The sequence below is a fragment of the Monopterus albus genome, unplaced genomic scaffold (genome assembly GCF_001952655.1).
Source record: "Monopterus albus unplaced genomic scaffold, M_albus_1.0 scaffold117.1, whole genome shotgun sequence".
NCBI classification, from domain to species: Eukaryota; Metazoa; Chordata; class Actinopteri; order Synbranchiformes; family Synbranchidae; genus Monopterus; species Monopterus albus.
The window spans coordinates 1,007,215-1,024,124 of record NW_018127997.1 but is presented as its reverse complement, the minus strand read 5'-3'; the positions used below and the strand labels follow the sequence as shown (position 1 = coordinate 1,024,124).

Below are 16,910 nucleotides of genomic sequence, written 5' to 3'. Positions count from 1 at the left end.
TCCTACTCCATTCAAACATGTACTAGGTATAAGCAAATTGATATTGGATTAGCATTGGTTGGATATGGGTAATTATGTGTGTGTGTGTTGCTGTCATTTGTTCTGTTCTGCATGTTTGAAAGAATAAATCAAATCAAATCAAATCAAATATTATGCTTGCTTAACCAAGAGAGACTAAAGTCCCTGTTGGAGCAAAGTCCTTCCTCTTTACAACCACTGAACCTGTGCCTTCTTGTTCTTCTTCTGTTGTTTTTAAATGGCAGCCAGCATTACGTTAAGCGTGTGTGTCTGTTGAGAAAAGCTCCTTCACTCTATTGCTTTAGTACCCATGATTTCACTCATTTAGTGCAGTTTTTCACCTCCACAACCAAAAGACCAAGAGCAGATAACACCTGTGCCATGTGCAACTTCTTATCAGGCATATTCTCGATTAGAAGCAGCTATTAGCTGATGTGAGGCGACACATACAGTAGGTCAGCCTTCGTCACAACTAGTTCTTTCACTTTGGCTTGGTGTGTGTCCACCCTAAGGATGGGAGTTTATGGGCAAAGCTGAAATGATTGCTGCTCTTCAAGTTTATGCTCATTTAGTGGGTGTTTGGATAAATTGCTCTGACTGGCTTTTTACTCACTAAGGTCTTATTGCATGTACAGTAGAGCATAGATGTTGTCACCAGGAGCAACATGTTTCACCTGCTCCTCCCCCCCCAACACTCCACCATGGTGTCTCAACTGTTTTCTGCCCCGTGTTGTCCAGGAGCTCAGCACCGCTCTCAACATGGACAGAGAGGAGTAGCTGCTCCATAAATACCACAGCCATGTTTTTACTCACTGGTCTCTTCAAATACTCAAAATGCTTCTGGTCCTTAGAAGCTGAGTACTAAGGAACTCAGTCAGAGTCAGTCACACTTGTGCGCCCAAACGATTGTTCACATTTGCACACTTTTACTTGCATTTGCGAGTAATCTGTTATATATCAGGCTTTGGCTACAGAGAAACTGCCTGTTTGTACTTGACAGTACAACTAAGGAAATGATTAGATGTTGGTGGTCAAAGGTCACTGTCACCTCACCTTTGTCCTAGTCTTGTGAACGAGCAGTGTCAGGAACGCTTTGAGGGAATTTCTTCAGATTTGGCACAAACATCCACCTGAACTCAAGGATGAACTGAATAGATTTTGGTAGTCACAGATCAAGGTCAGTGACCTCATGTCTCTTCTTCTTAATTACATCCCTGATGATTAAAGTCTCATTTTCTTTCCAGTATGCAGATGCCCATTAGAATGTGAGCTACAAGCAGTGCTGCAGCAAAGGATTATGGTCCTGGATGGTGGGATGGGAACCATGATTCAGCAACATAAGCTTAAAGAGGAAGATTTCAGGGGGGACGAGTTTAAAGAGCACCCGCTTCCACTGAAGGGCAACAACGACCTCCTGAGTATCACACAGCCTGATATCATTTACAAAATCCACAAGGTACTTCATCTAAACTAAAGGGCTTGTTCACCCAAACCACGTTATCTCACTTAGCCTTTGTGACATTAGATAAGCAGCCGATTTCTGTTTCAGTGTTTCTGCTAGGATTTTTTTTTTACAGTGGCAGGTGAGTGGGAAGTGGTGCTGATATACACGCACATATGCTGGGGGTCGAAGTGACTGTCAGCATCTTAAAAAAAGTCAACTGGAAAAGAAGCCTTAGAACATATTTACTGAGATCTAGTGCTAACAAATAGATATCAGTAAGCTCCCCAGGACAGTCTGGGCTATCCAGGTCTACCATAATTAGATATGATAGCCTATCACATGTGTACATTTTATGTCATTTCAGACCCTCATTAGGCTGCTTCACAAACGTTTGTTGCACAGACTTGTAGGTATACTTGCATCACTGGAAAGGGCTGGTCATGTTGTTTATTTTGAGAGATGATTCCCAATGAGGAAATGAGTAACCTTATTTCATGAGATATAGAACAAAGAGTAATGGATGTCCAATGGGTTGTTAGGCTTAAGCTGTAAGATCTAACTTAACGTTAAATAGTCTACTTTAATCTACCGTCCTCCCCAGCCGGGTGTGGATGCATGTCTCTGCTTTGTGTATCTGTCATTTTAGATTAAAAGCTATAATCCTGAAGCAGTGACGGGAATGACTGCTGAATGTAGATAGTGGAAACGCTGAGTTTAATGTACTATGATTTGGAGACGAGTGTCTCTGCGGTTTGTGCCACCAGCCCAGTGCAAATGCAATGGATGGAATTTTGCTTGTGTTGCTCTAATGTCAGGATTACTCAGGATAATCCACAGACATCACTTTGAAGTACTGTTCTTCTTAAAGCTGTCCCCAGTGAGGTATGCGAATCATCCAGAGTACAGGAACACTGTTACTTTTCATGGTCATTTATGGTCTGAGTATTAGTTGAACTTGAATTTGTGTGTGTAATCTGCTCTTCTCTTTAAATAAAGGAGTACCTGCAGGCCGGGGCAGACATCATAGAGACCAACACTTTCAGCAGCACGTCAATTGCTCAGGCAGACTATGGCCTGGAACACCTGGTACAGTATGATGGCAACTCTGTGGACAGCTCATGTAGTCACACAGCTACAGAATCGAAGGTCAAGTTCACAGACTGAGTGGTGTTAGTAACCACAGACAAACCACTTCAAATAAGAACTACTCCCAGTTCTGTGACTGGACTGTTTTCTCCACCTTAAACTAAACATTACTCCTGCATTCAGCAGACGTGGCTGGATCAGCTAGACCTCATAGCTTTATGTATGAACAGAAAATACACTTGTCCATTTTGTACCTTTTTATTATACCTTAGGGTATATTTTTACAATTTGGAGTATATTTATTTCTGAATTTAAAGTGTTATAAACAATTGAACTGCAGTGGTAGTTTCCTCATGATGATAGAAATAGTGATTAGAAAAAGTGTTTAATGCGGAAGTCAACATTTAAAGTGACATAGGGTCAGAGTGACTGCATATGCACCACACTTATATTACTGTGTTTTATGTTTTTAGAATAAAAAAATCAACACTTGAGGTTTTTAAACACTATAATATAGTGGTGAGCAATTATACATGTTATTTAATTAACTCGTCCTGTGGGCACCCGTAAATGGAGACTGGTATATTAACAGATAATGAGCACAAATCTAAAACTGTTGTAATAAAATACTTTCATGTGAAGAGTCACAATTGTATTATTCATTGATAATTATACACTGACAGTTAAAACACCCTCATGTCTGCTTGTAACCACACGATGTTATAATGTATTCCATGTTTTTATAATGATTGTGAATGTTAAATAGGGACACCTGAAGATTTTACCTCATTCTCACATTATTGGCTTTGTCTTCATGAGGTGTCTTCATTTTATTACTACCCCTCTACTATATATACCACGTTTTCATGTCATGCTGACCAGATAGGGTTATTTCCAGTTCAAGATAATATAAAAAATATTATGTTTAGGGACGTACTGATACTGTTTGAAGGCCACAGTTTGCTAACCACTGGGCAGTGGAACACAGCAGAACCTCTCACACTAAGGTGGCCTATTTGAAACCTATCAAAGCTTCAAACACCGCTTTAGATTTTTAGGTAAGATATTCACTGAGTAATCGACTACCATGAACCTGTGAACAGTTTCCTACAGACCTCCCTCTTTCATGTTATTAATTTAGGACAGGATCCCAAGTCCTCCCAAAATGAATAATCTGCAGTTATAGGCAGCTACCACCTTTCACCTTCAGATGCTACTTTACTGAGAAAGTTTAGGAGCCAATAAAATTTGACTAAGTGTTAAGATTAGTCTGAAATAACCGGTGGGTGGGGGGGGGGCTAACACATAGATGAACAACCACACACACGCACTCACATACACACACTCCTATGGGCAATTTAGAGACACCAATCAACCTAAGCTGCATGTCTTTGGACTGTGGGAGGAAGCCGGAGTAACCGGAGAGAACCCACGCAAGCACGGGGAGAACATGCAAACTCCACACAGAAAGGTCCCAGGTGGGGCCCGAACCCAGAACCTTCTTTGCACCCCATAACTCCAAATAGGCCAATTAGTTCAGAACAACAAAATCAGAGAGCCTTTTCGTAAAAATGAGAGGATAGTTTGTGAACGTGCACAACTCCTGTTGCCAGGGTTGCATTGAAATTGAATAAATGTGAATTAATATGAATTTGTCCTCTATAAACAACAACGGTGAGGATAGGAAGTGTATCAAAATAAAAGCCTGACAGGAAGTGATGTGGCCAATGACAGAAAATGAGTGATATTTTTGTGGACTTGGAGGCTGAGACCAGCAGCTCCTCTAGAGCAGTGTGTGTCCAGTGAGAGGACATGATGAAGCCACAGACAGTTGCCAGTTTAAAGTATGAACATGTACCCTCATTAAATGAAACATTTAAATTGCCAACTGCAATAATATCCGCTCCCAGATTTACTGTTCTGGATTGGGTTTGCAAAATAATTTTGTCACTCCTACAAAGACTAAACACCAGTGTATTACAGAATGTTATGTAGTAGGCTGCAGATCAGCAGTCATTTACATATTATATTCTATAGGAGTGGTGTTTATTTGATTTAATCACAATCATAAGGCAAGTCTCATGAAAATAAAAATAGTCTCTAAAGGTGTTTATGGTAATTGTCATTTTTGTAGTAGAAGCTGCATTATTATTAAGTAATTGTATTGGTACTCAGTATCATCAATATCAGTATCCGTACTCAAATGTAAGTACTTGTACTTGGTCTGAAAAAAAGTGGTTTTGTCATCCCTAATTGTTATATGTCACATTTTAATTTAACTTTTTAAAAATGTAAACTTGTGGTGTTGTTGTGTGGTGCAGGCTTATCGTCTCAACAGGGCTTCAGCAGAGCTGGCGAGGAGGGCAGCAGATGATGTCACAAAACAAACCGGTAATTTTCTGAGATTACAGCATCATACCACTATTTAGTCTATAAATGTACAATTGCTGACTCTCAGGGAATTCCTCCTCCTCAGATGTCATCTGTGTGTGTCATCAGGTTGTAAACGCTATGTGGCCGGGGCAGTGGGTCCCACTAACAAAACCCTGTCTGTATCACCTTCTGTGGAGAGTCCAGACTTCAGGAATATCAGTAAGATGACTTGCAGGTTATTTTATTTTAGTTTAGTTTATTTGATTTGTTTGGGGTTTTTGTCTTTGTACTTTTCAGGAGATCTGTAGGGCTTGGAAAACCTTAACAGCATTTGTTTCCTCAAAAATGGTCTAAGAATGTGTTAAAAAGTATACAATTTTATTTTCAAATAACTTAATAACTGAAATACCGTGTGTTTCCTGCCATAGGCAGTGCTCTTACACACACACCTGTATAAACTAAACGTGGGATTGTTGGATTGTGCTGCAGGAGCTTAAAATTAAAATGAACTTAAATGTGTTGCAACATCTCAGGGATTATTTACTGTTCTGAGGCTTTAGAAATGTTTTGTTTTAGAAAAACCCAAAACACCTGTTTCTATTTCTGATGCTCTATTTTCATACATTAGGGGACCAGGATCTAAAATTCATCTAATATTTTTTCAGTTTCACTTCATCAACATGTGGCTTAGTAATGTATTATACATTAAGCTTCTGACTATCTCCAGGATTTGACATGGTCACACAGACACACAGAGGTTTTTAAACAATATTTAGTCCAACCCATTCACGTACATGATAGAAGCAGATTAATAAAAACACCTCTAAATATAATGCAGTTTACTATAACACCAACCCCAGTCTACAGCTTCAGTGTTAAACATATATTTGAATTAACTCCTCTTTGACAGTGTCAACAAAAACTAAAAATTAGGATTATCTTAAAAGGCTTGTGTTTAAATTACACGTGTATACCTAATTACAATAAGTGAGTTCTAAGTGTAGTTACAAATCAAGTCAATCAAATGTTGTATTTTTATTTAGTAATGCTGTGTGACTGTTAGAGCTTGTTATGCAATTTTCATTTAACGAGGGATGTTACCAGAAACTGACTTGACTGTTAAAATGTGAAGTAACCCAGGGCAAGCACTCATGTTGAGGTCCAATTCAAAATACAATAGGCCTTTTTTCACAGAAGACATTTGACTTGGACTGTAGGAAAAACGTAGTTGTAAATAATAGATGACGGTTGAAGTCCATAAAAGTGCTTCACTTTCAGGGTCATGCTGGCTCACGGTAAGTCTCAGGCTGACATGGCTCTCTGGCATACTTAAAGAGTACAGAGTCATTACTGATGTTACCTAAAGCACCTGTGATTTTCCTGCTATGACGAGTCAAAATGTCTGCAGAATGAGTGTCATGGCAACAATTTGTAATTATATTCACTGAAATGTGTGTGTCTTCCCCAGCATTTGATGAGTTAGTTGAAGCCTACTCTGAGCAGGTTAAAGGTTTATTAGATGGAGGAGCAGACATCCTTCTGGTTGAAACCATCTTTGACACTGCCAATGCTAAGGTAACCCTGATATATTTTTAAGTTCTAATTTATTCCAAGCTCTTACTATACATTTGGAGGATCAAAACTGTACAGTAATGGCATTACGGGTATGTGGTATACCTTTATCAGTTTAATTTTTTTAATGAATTACATATATTGTATTTTGAGTGGGCATTCTATAAATCAGACTTGAAGTTGCTGATAGAAGATTATGTAACCTAATGTACAACACCAGTCAAGAGTTTGAGATCAGCTCCTTTTCCCCCATTGGCTATTAGTGTAATTCAGCAGCCAAACACACCAGTGACAGTCTTTCTACGACTTAAATCAAATATTGTTTGGATAGAGAGCACTGTTACATGTGGGTTGGTTTGCTCTCACTCCCCACCTAGAAAATGGACACTGTGCTGCCATTACATCATTTGAAGCCAACATCTTTATCTTTTCTTCTACACATCCTGGAGCTGGTTTTATTTTGTGTTATTATCCTGATGTAGGATCAAACTCTTAAAAGCCCTGACTTCCTTTGTTAATTGCCTTTCTTCAAAAAAATACTTCACAGTGTGTAGTAACACAGTCTTTTCCAACAGTGCCTTTGTACAGATAGAATTTGTTGTTTTATGTAGTCAACAAAGGTTGGGGCACCTTTAGGACTTGTTTACAGTATTTGCCCCATTCCTGATGTCCTATTTTTTTTGCAGATTTGTCACACTTAAATGTTTTCAGATCACCAAACAAATTTGCTGCCACATACTGATGCTGCAGAAGAGAAAAAGAATAATCTGCCCCTCAGTAAAACATGGTTGTAGATTAAGCTTTTGAAGGAGAAACAACCAAATAATGTCCTTATTTTGCTGTTTGGCTCACAGTCTCTTGTTATTGTGAGCGTCATAGTTCTGAATGGCATGTTCAAGATTAGGCTGCTACAAACAAGGAGAAGGGGAGGGGTAGGACTTCTCTCACATTTGGTGTATCTACACACACCAGAGAGCCATGTAAAGGTGTTAATCAAAAAGTAGAATTTTAATAATAGAAGACCTTTAAGGTTTATTCACTGATGGCCGTCCCTGAAAGGCTAGTGGTTAAGGCACAGCGCTCTCGCCGCTGCGGCCCGGGTTCAAATCAGGGTTGCGTCAGGAAGGGCATCTGGCGTAAAACACGTGCCAAATGTCAACATGTGAGTCGTCAGTGTGACGATTCGCTGTGGCAACCTCTAAAAAATAGGAAAAGCTGGAAGTGACTTTCTTTAAGGCTTATTCACTGGCCATAAATAGCTTAAATATCAAAATTAAAAACTGGAGAATTGGAGGTGATCTCAAACTTTTGTTTATATACAGTATACATATACAGGGATTGATGTCTACCTCTCTATGTTTCCTTCTACAGGCTGCCTTGTTTGCCATTGACCTGTTGTTTGAGAAGAGCTATGAAAGAAAACCTATATTTGTATGTTGATGATATTTTATTCATAATCTCTTTAGCATTTTACACAACACAATACCGTAAAGCTTGATTTACGGTTCTGAGTTGAATCTGTGTGGACCCTATGCAATAGGCTATGCAAGTGGCCTATGCCTTTGTGATCATCTATGCTTGTGCTGGTGTGTCTGTGTTGCCCTGCAATTACACGGACAAAACACTAGTGGTTCTGTGTCACCATGTTGCATTTCTTTACTACTTACTAACAATGGCGACTGAAACTGAGGTGATCATGCTGGAGTTGAAACTAACATGTTGAACAGCACTTACTTTTACTGAAATGACTTAGGGTGTTTTCACACGTAGTTCGTTTTAAATGAGCCAAACTTGGTCCTCTTTAAAGTGGACCAAAAAGGGACCCATTTCTCTTTCTGGTCCACTTCAGCTCTGATGGGGCCTTAGTCTTCTTTCTATTCATACTATAGTGACTCTGGAGCTCTCAGACCTTTACTGCTTCCACATATGGCTGTTATGTCACTACTACTTTAGCTCTTTTTATTGTGTGTGGTAAAGTACTTTTGACACTTTGTACTGCAGTGGGGTCCTAATGAAGCCCCTCACTCTCATATGAGCTGGAAACCGAAGGAAAACTTTAGCATGCCTGTGCATTGTAGACAGTTGTAGTTTGATGTGTTCTTTGCTTCATATCTGGAAGGGCAGTAGTTTCTTCCTTGCACCAAACTACTCATCAATATGATTATCATTAAGATTTTTAACAGTACTGCTACCGATGCTGCTTATTAATGTGGTATTTTACTCATATTGGTTCTTTTTGTTATTTTTTGAAGTAAAGAAAATTAAGAAGGGCATCAACATTGCTTTATTTCTTATTTTCTCATATTTACTGTTAACATTCTTGAATAGCAAATTTCAACAGCATTGTTTAGAACAGGGGCGACCAATTCCAGTCCTCGAGTGCCGCTGTCCTGCTTGTTTTCCAACTATCCCTGCCTGACCTGCTGCTGATTACCTGGCTCAGGTGTGTTCAGCCAGTCAGAAGCTGGCTGATGCTCCTGTTGTAGAAGCCATCCTCTTTTCAGCTTCAGCTTTTTTACAGATGGTGTGATGTTTGCTTCCAGAATTTGCTGGTATTTAGTGGAATCCATTCTTCCCTCCACCCGTGCAATGTTTCCTGTGCCACTGGCTGCAACACAACCCCAGAGCATGATAGATCCACCCCCATGCTTAATAGTTGGCAAGGTGTTCTTTTCATGAAATGCTGCTCCTTTTTTTCTCCAAACATGCCTTTGCTGATTGTGTCCAAAGAGTTCTATTTTAACTTCATCAGTCCACAGCACTTGTTTCCAAAACGCATCGGGCTTCTGTAGATGTCCTGTTGCATACTTCAGACGTTGGATTTTATGATGGGGACGCAGATAAGGTTTTCTTCTGCTGACTCTTCCATGAAGGCCTTGTCTGTGCAAGCATCGCTGCACAGTGGAACGGTGCACCACCACTCCTGAGTCTGCTAAATCTTCCTGCAGGTTTTTTGCAGTCAAATGGGGGTTTTGATTTGTCTTTCTGACCAGCATACGAGCAGTTCTGTCCGAGAGTTTTCTTGGTCTTCCAGATCTCATCTTGACCTCCACAGTTCCCCTGATCTGCCATCTCTTAATTACATTTCTTACTGTGGAAACTGCAAGCTGACAACGCTTTGCTATCTTCTTGTAGCCTTCTCCTGCATTGTGGGCATCAATAACTTTCATTTTCAGGGTCTTACACAGCTGCTTAGAGGAACCCATGGTTGCTGGGTGTCCACAAGTGTGTGCACAAGGTTTGAAGAGTCAAAGTATTTGTACAGCTTTGAAATTGGCATTTACCAATGACAGCTGTTGCTGTGCATCAGATCTAACGAGCTGATTAAGGTCTGATACCTTGTGAGAGACTTTGAGACTCTGGAACTCTTAGGGTGCCCAAACTTTTGCACCATGCCATAATAATGTTTTTATTTTTTATTTTTGTTCAATTTATGGCATAAGAAGTAACTATGCATCACTGTTTGCAGCAAATATTGTGCATTTTTTCCATTTCCAAGAGAAACTGTGTTAACATCTGTTCAAATAAAAAATCACCAAAATCTGTTATTTATCAAGGGGTGCCTAAACTTTTGCATAAGACTGTAGATGAAAGTGGAGTGAGGAAAGATAAAGTGAATTGGTATCTTCCACACAGATAAGAGATTATGTTGGAGGAGGTGGTCTGCACCACCTTTGAACCAACTGAGGCAGAGTGAGGGGGGATTTTCTGTGCTTTCTAGCCACTGAGAGACATGACTGAGGAAATGCAATGTAACCAGTCACAGCTGTTGTTGTCTGCATTGCCATGGCATGCAGTTACATTTCTGGAGAGGTGCACATCAGGCTATGGCTTAGGCAACAGCATAAGGTACAAGGCTACGCGTTACCTACACTGTGGATATGGCGCAGATTCAACGCAAAACCATAAATCAAGCTTAATGGGTTTCTGCAGGTTCTTAAGTCTAAAATCAAATAATTTGAACTTTAGGCCTTCTAAAGTCTTCACACGTCTTAAATACAATTTCCATCATAAAGGTTATTGACCATGCTTAGGGTGATTATTAAAGTTATTGTTTCTTCTATAATGTCACATTAACTTCAGTCATACTTTTATGTGTTTTGGGGGGACATGTTCATCAGACAGAGTACTTTTGTGTATAGTACATTGGTTCCATGTTGTAGTTGTTTGTCACATCAGTTCATGTTAGGCACACTGTTATTCAGCTACAAAACAAAACCAGTTTGGAACCCATAACTTGTGCAGACTTTTCAGTCTGATCACTTTTTTCAGAAAACACTCAGCTAGCCTGTTACGGTGCGTGAAATTGTGGATGTATTCAGAAGTGAATACCAGATCGTAATATGGTCCACAGTTCAGTCCTATGACAGACAGTGGTGAATACATTTTTGGCAATTGTTTTGCTCAGAAACCTCACGTATCAAATACGATGCAAATGGTTTTATAGGGTTAGGAACTTTGGGTATAAATGAATCATATGGGATGGCAGAAACGTGGGATCCACTCCTACAACAGTAGTAAGCAACCTCCAAACAGCATTTGCATCCACACCAACATTAAAAACAACAAAAGTCCATCAGTTATGTCATTATCATTATCATCATTATGTGGAAAGTAATTTATTCATACTCAAAATAAGTACTCAGCTGATTTTTCATATCATGCATATTTTTTGCCAGTATGGTTGTAAATTAGGTCTTACATTTGACTCAAAGTGATCTACAGAAGGTCTGAAATTCAACTTGATGAGACCTGCAGAAACCCATGGGGTGAGTGGTTTCAGTCAGTCTTGGTTTACACAGGAGCATACTCTATTAACATAAACATTAAAAAAACAATGGTCATTCACACACCTCTTAGCTATCTTGCTGTTAAAGGAAGGATGAATGTGCTGGCTAGAGTTTAGTTGAGAATATATGTCAATGCATATGTTGCCTTCTGTCCCACTCATAATCTAGATCTCAGGAACCATTGTTGACAGGAGTGGACGAACTCTGTCTGGGCAGACAGGAGAGGCCTTTGTAGTGAGTGTATCCCACGCTAAACCGCTATGGTGAGTTACTGTACCTCACACCTAACTACCCGTATCATGTCATAATACTAGGGTCTTAACTGAATTCCAGTCTTTTTAACTGGGTTTGTCCATTTCTGTGTTTCAGTGCTGGTCTGAACTTCAGTGTCTTACTGGTTTTGTCCCTCTCTGCCTATGTTGCCATGTTGGTCTGAAGTTCAGCTTATTACTGGGTTTGCTGCCCTCTCTGCATGACAGTGTTGTTCTGAAGTCCAGTCTCTTGCTAGTTTTGTCCCTCTCTGTGTTCCAGTGTTAGTCTCAAGTCCAATTTCTTATTGGGTTTGTCCGTCTCTCCGCTGCAGTGTTGTGTCTGATACTCCAGTCTTTTTCTGGCTCTGTTCCTCTCTGTGTTGCATTGATGGTCTGAGGTCCAGTCTCTGACTGGTTCTGTCTCTCTCTCAGCATTGCAGTGTTACTCAGAACTCCAGTCTTTTACTTTTAATGTTATTTACTCTTTAACACTACATAAAGTTTAACACTACTACAAGATTTTTACAAACTGTTGGTTCTGTTGCCTCATCTCAGAGGGATGTGCATCAATTAAGGTAGTGGTGCTACACATGAAATAATGTTACCCATGTCTGAAAGATTTTCTCTAGTTTTACTGGGTAAGTAGTGTAATATTTGACCACATGTATTAGTTGTAAGAAAAGATTATAAAGCATTAGATGTAGTGTTGAAAAAGTGTTATTTTCTCCCATGTAGCATACATTCTCTTATTATATTCTTGTGTTATTGGAAATATTGCATATGCTAATTCAGCAGTCCAGAAGTATTATTTTCTGTATACACCTGATATTTTTTGGGGTGGCTGTGGCTCATGAGGTAGGGCAAGTCGTCTTCTGACCAGCAAGTTGGTGGTTCGACTCCCGGTCTCCCCACATGCCTAAGTCTCCCTGAGCAAGACACTGAACCCCAAATTGCTCCCGGTGGCTTGACTAGCGCCGTTGTGTGGCAGCCTTGTCGTCATGTGTGTTAATTGGGTGAATCGTGTATAATCTCCCTGTAAAGCGCTTTGGCCAGTGCATAAAAGCGCTATATAAATACAGTCCATTTACCATTTTTTGTTTTTAGCTGATAAACATGGCATTTAATGTGCAGTGTATGTAAATGCAGAAGTTATTGTGAAATGAGAGAATTTGTGTAATAATATTTATTATAATTGAAAAAATAAAAACTAAGATAGGCAGCCATAATAGGCCGCATTTATTTTTAGTTTTCACAGTGCTAGAAGTGATGCTGGTCATTCTGTCATCGTGATCCATGAAGAATTATTGCACTTGTTAGAGTAATTAAGAGAAATTAGACCTTGTTTCCTCAGTTTTCTCTTAAGCAACCTCAACAGACTGACACCTGGATCAGATGTTAAGAGCATAGTATGAAATGGAGCCTGCAAAGGTTAATGCCATATCCAAACCATAATAAAAGTGCACAGTTACCGTTACAGCAGTGTGAAATATTTGTGCATATTCCCCTTAAACATTTTACAAGCATCTGCACTTTAATTTAAACCTGTATGTTGTAATTATATTGTGAACAGATCCTCCAAGCTATAGTTTGTAACATTACTGTTACTGCACATACATAGCCTACAACATGCCATTTGTTTTATTGCTCTCAGTGTTGAGTATTGGTCTGAACTCAAGTCTCTTACTAGTTTTGTCCCTTTATATGTTGCAGTATTGGTTTGAACTGTGCTTTGGGTGCAACCGAGATGAGGCCATTCATTGAGACCATAGGAAAAAGCACCACAGCTTTCATTATCTGTTATCCCAACGCAGGTAATCCACACTTCGTCTAAACAACTACATACACTTTCCCAGTGAATTAAATTCTACTTTTGGCAGTAATTTTTTGAAATTTATTAAATACTGTAATACTATAGTGCTTCTGTGCTTACTGTTGTTGTGCAGTTCATTTGACCTGTTGCTTCTGCGCTCTCTGGCTCTCCCACAGCAGCACGTTGGCTGCTGTCCTCCTCCTCTCCTACATCTCTGCCTTCAGCTCGCTGACCCTACCTACAGTATTGTTCAAAATAATAGCAGTACAATGTGACTAACCAGAATAATCCAGGTTTTTAGTATATTTTTTATTGCTACATGGCAAACAAGTTACCAGTAGGTGCAGTAGATTCTCAGAAAGCAAACAAGACCCAGCATTCATGATATGCACGCTCTTAAGGCTGTGCAATTGGGCAATTAGTTGAAAGGGGTGTGTTAAAAAAATAGCAGTGTGGCATTCAATCAGTGAGGTCATCAATTTTGTGAAATAACAGGTGTGAATCAGGTGGCCCCTATTTAAGGATGAAGCCAGCACTTGTTGAACATGCATTTGAAAGCCTGAGGAAAATGGGTCGTTCAAGACATTGTTCAGAAGAACAGCGTACTTTGATTAAAAAGTTGATTGGAGAGGGGAAAACCTATAAAGAGGTGCAAAAAATTATAGGCTGTTCAGCTAAAATGATCTCCAATGCCTTAAAATGGAGAGCAAAACCAGAGAGACGTGGAAGAAAACGGAAGACAACCATCAAAATGGATCGAAGAATAACCAGAATGGCAAAGGCCCAGCCAATGATCAGCTCCAGGATGATCAAAGACAGTCTGGAGTTACCTGTAAGTACTGTGACAGTTAGAAGACGTCTGTGTGAAGCTAATCTATTTTCAAGAATCCCCCGCAAAGTCCCTCTGTTAAAAAAAAGGCACGTGCAGAAGAGGTTACAATTTGCCAAAGAACACATCAACTGGCCTAAAGAGAAATGGAGGAACATTTTGTGGACTGATGAGAGTAAAATTGTTCTTTTTGGGTCCAAGGGCCACAGACAGTTTGTGAGACGACCCCCAAACTCTGAATTCAAGCCACAGTACACAGTGAAGACAGTGAAGCATGGTGGTGCAAGCATCATGATATGGGCATGTTTCTCCTACTATGGTGTTGGGCCTATTTATCGCATACCAGGGATCATGGATCAGTTTGCATATGTCAAAATACTTGAAGAGGTCATGTTGCCTTATGCTGAAGAGGACATGCCCTTGAAATGGTTGTTTCAACAAGACAATGACCCCAAACACACTAGTAAACGAGCAAAGTCTTGGTTCCAAACCAACAAAATTAATGTTATGGAGTGGCCAGCCCAATCCCCGGACCTTAATCCAATCGAGAACTTGTGGGGTGATATCAAAAATGCTGTTTCTGAAGCAAAACCAAGAAATGTAAATGAATTGTGGAATGTTGTTAAAGAATCATGGAGTGGAATAACAGCTGAAAGGTGCCACAAGTTGGTTGACTCCATGCCACACAGATGTGAAGCAGTTATAACAAACTGTGGTCATACAACTAAATATTAGTTTAGTGATTCACAGGATTGCTAAATCCTAGAAACAAAAACGTTTGTACAACATAGTTTTGTGTTTGTACAGTCAACGGCAGACACTGCTATTTTTTTGAACACACCCCTTTCAACTAATTGCCCAATTTCACAGCCTTAAGAGCGTGCATATCATGAATGCTGGGTCTTGTTTGCTTTCTGAGAATCTACTGCACCTACTGGTAACTTGTTTGCCATGTAGCAATAAAAAATATACTAAAAACCTGGATTATTCTGGTTAGTCACATTGTACTGCTATTATTTTGAACAATACTGTACTTGACCCTCTCTTCCTGCTTCAGCAGCATTCCCATTGGTTATCTAAAAGTTTCTACATTAACTCTTATCCAGACAGTGTGCGCCTCCTCAAGACAAGTCCTTTGAGTCTAGGAAAATATTTTTTAATATTCCTCTGGACTGAGGGAGGAAACATTCATCATCAAGAGTTTAATAATTATCATCAACATTGTCCATTTGGAGAGCAGTCAGTATTGATGAGCAGCTACTGTATGCACTGCGCTCTGTATGCTCTGTCCTTGGCAACTTCTGTAAGTTACTCTAACATTAGCTTAGTTATCCTTAATAGTTTGCTAATAACTTTGAGAGTTGGATCTCTGCGATTGTGCTCAGAACAAAGACACGGAGAGGAGGAGCTGTTCACAGATGCCCCGTTGTCAATGTGTGTGCCTGAGAGAGAGAGAAGGGCAAGGAGCGGCTGAGCAAAGCAAGTGCACTGTGAGCAGTGATGAAATAAGATTTTACCCATTTTAAATAGTAAAGAAATTGAAAATCAAGAGCAAGGGAAAGTTGTCTTCTACTTAATTGATCATGGATGCTGAGGACAACCAAATCTGTTTGATACTTTCATCACAAACACAGGTTTGCAAATTTTTTATGCTGACGACTGCCTAAAGTCACTTGAGTCCATTGAAGAAGTCTCTCTTCCATAAGTTGAAAGCCACGCTGTGTGGGGGGCTTCAGGCTGACTAAGTGGATCAGCAACAGTTGAATGGTGTTAGCAGCCATTCCAGAAGAGGAGAAGGCAATGGAAATAATTGACTTTAATAATGGACTGCTGATTTTTATCAGAACTCACTTCCCATGGAAAGAGTATTAGGCGTGCAGTGGTGTTTCCAGTCAGATCAGTTTCAGAGTCATATTTCAAAGCAGAAGGAAGACTCACAGTATAATTCGAGTGGAATTTGTGCACCGTGAGTTTACCTTCAAGGGAAATTTTGCAAGAGCTTTGTAATATGTCACTTGGGTGAGAAGAGACTGTACAAGAACATCTCACTCAACAGTGGTGCATACCAGATTTCTTTTAAACCAAATTGATCATTGAATAGAAGCAAGATAAAGAAAAACAAAATAAAATGATCAGAAATACATGACTGTATTAATTCATAGTAATTCAGAAGTCTCACTTTATAATATTTCAACTTGCACAGTCCAGGCTTTTTAGATCAAAGATCAAGATCAAAGGTTTTTATTGTCAATTCACTATATGTGCAGGACATACAGAAAAATCTAAATAGTGTTTCTCTGTCACCTAATGTTGAATGCCCATACCATTTAAGAAACTAAAATAGAATAGAAGTAGAATAAACACAGAATAAACAGAACATGAAAACTGAATTCAAGTCATAAGGATAAACTAGATGGTACAGTCTAATAGGCTATGAAGAAACTCAAAGCCATGTGCAAATAATAACAAGAAGATTGTCAGGTGGTCAGCATCACCAGGGGCGTTGGTGATGGGATGCATAATAGCTTATGAATTGTACATGGACAGCAGTGCAAATGACCAACAGCAGCAGATGTAAAAAGAACAGTCAGCAGCAGATTTACATGTAATATAACAAAAAGGGGGAATATATAGAGATTGTGCAAACAGCAGGGGTAGTCGGGGGGGCCTAGTGGATGAAGCTGTTTGTAAGTCTGGTGGAGTGGGCCTGAAGACTCCGATACCTTCTCCCTGAAGG

The 16,910-nt window shown here is 39.6% G+C and overlaps 1 protein-coding gene across 2 annotated transcripts in view; it reads left to right on the top strand.

Moving 5' to 3' along the window:
- Nucleotides 1-16,910, top strand: part of mtr (5-methyltetrahydrofolate-homocysteine methyltransferase) — a 45,224-nt gene that overhangs the window by 1,724 nt on the left and 26,590 nt on the right. Inside the window, exons 2-9 of one of the 2 annotated variants that reach the window (XM_020611747.1) lie at nt 1,263-1,474; nt 2,459-2,548; nt 4,870-4,939; nt 5,048-5,140; nt 6,390-6,496; nt 7,865-7,924; nt 11,452-11,546; nt 13,245-13,345. In XM_020611747.1, coding sequence (XP_020467403.1) covers nt 1,263-1,474; nt 2,459-2,548; nt 4,870-4,939; nt 5,048-5,140; nt 6,390-6,496; nt 7,865-7,924; nt 11,452-11,546; nt 13,245-13,345 — 828 coding nt within the window. Of the gene's footprint in view, nt 1-1,262; nt 1,475-2,458; nt 2,549-4,869; nt 4,940-5,047; nt 5,141-6,389; nt 6,497-7,864; nt 7,925-11,451; nt 11,547-12,826; nt 12,963-13,244; nt 13,346-16,910 lie in introns of those variants that run through there. The other variant, XM_020611748.1, reaches the window with a different exon arrangement.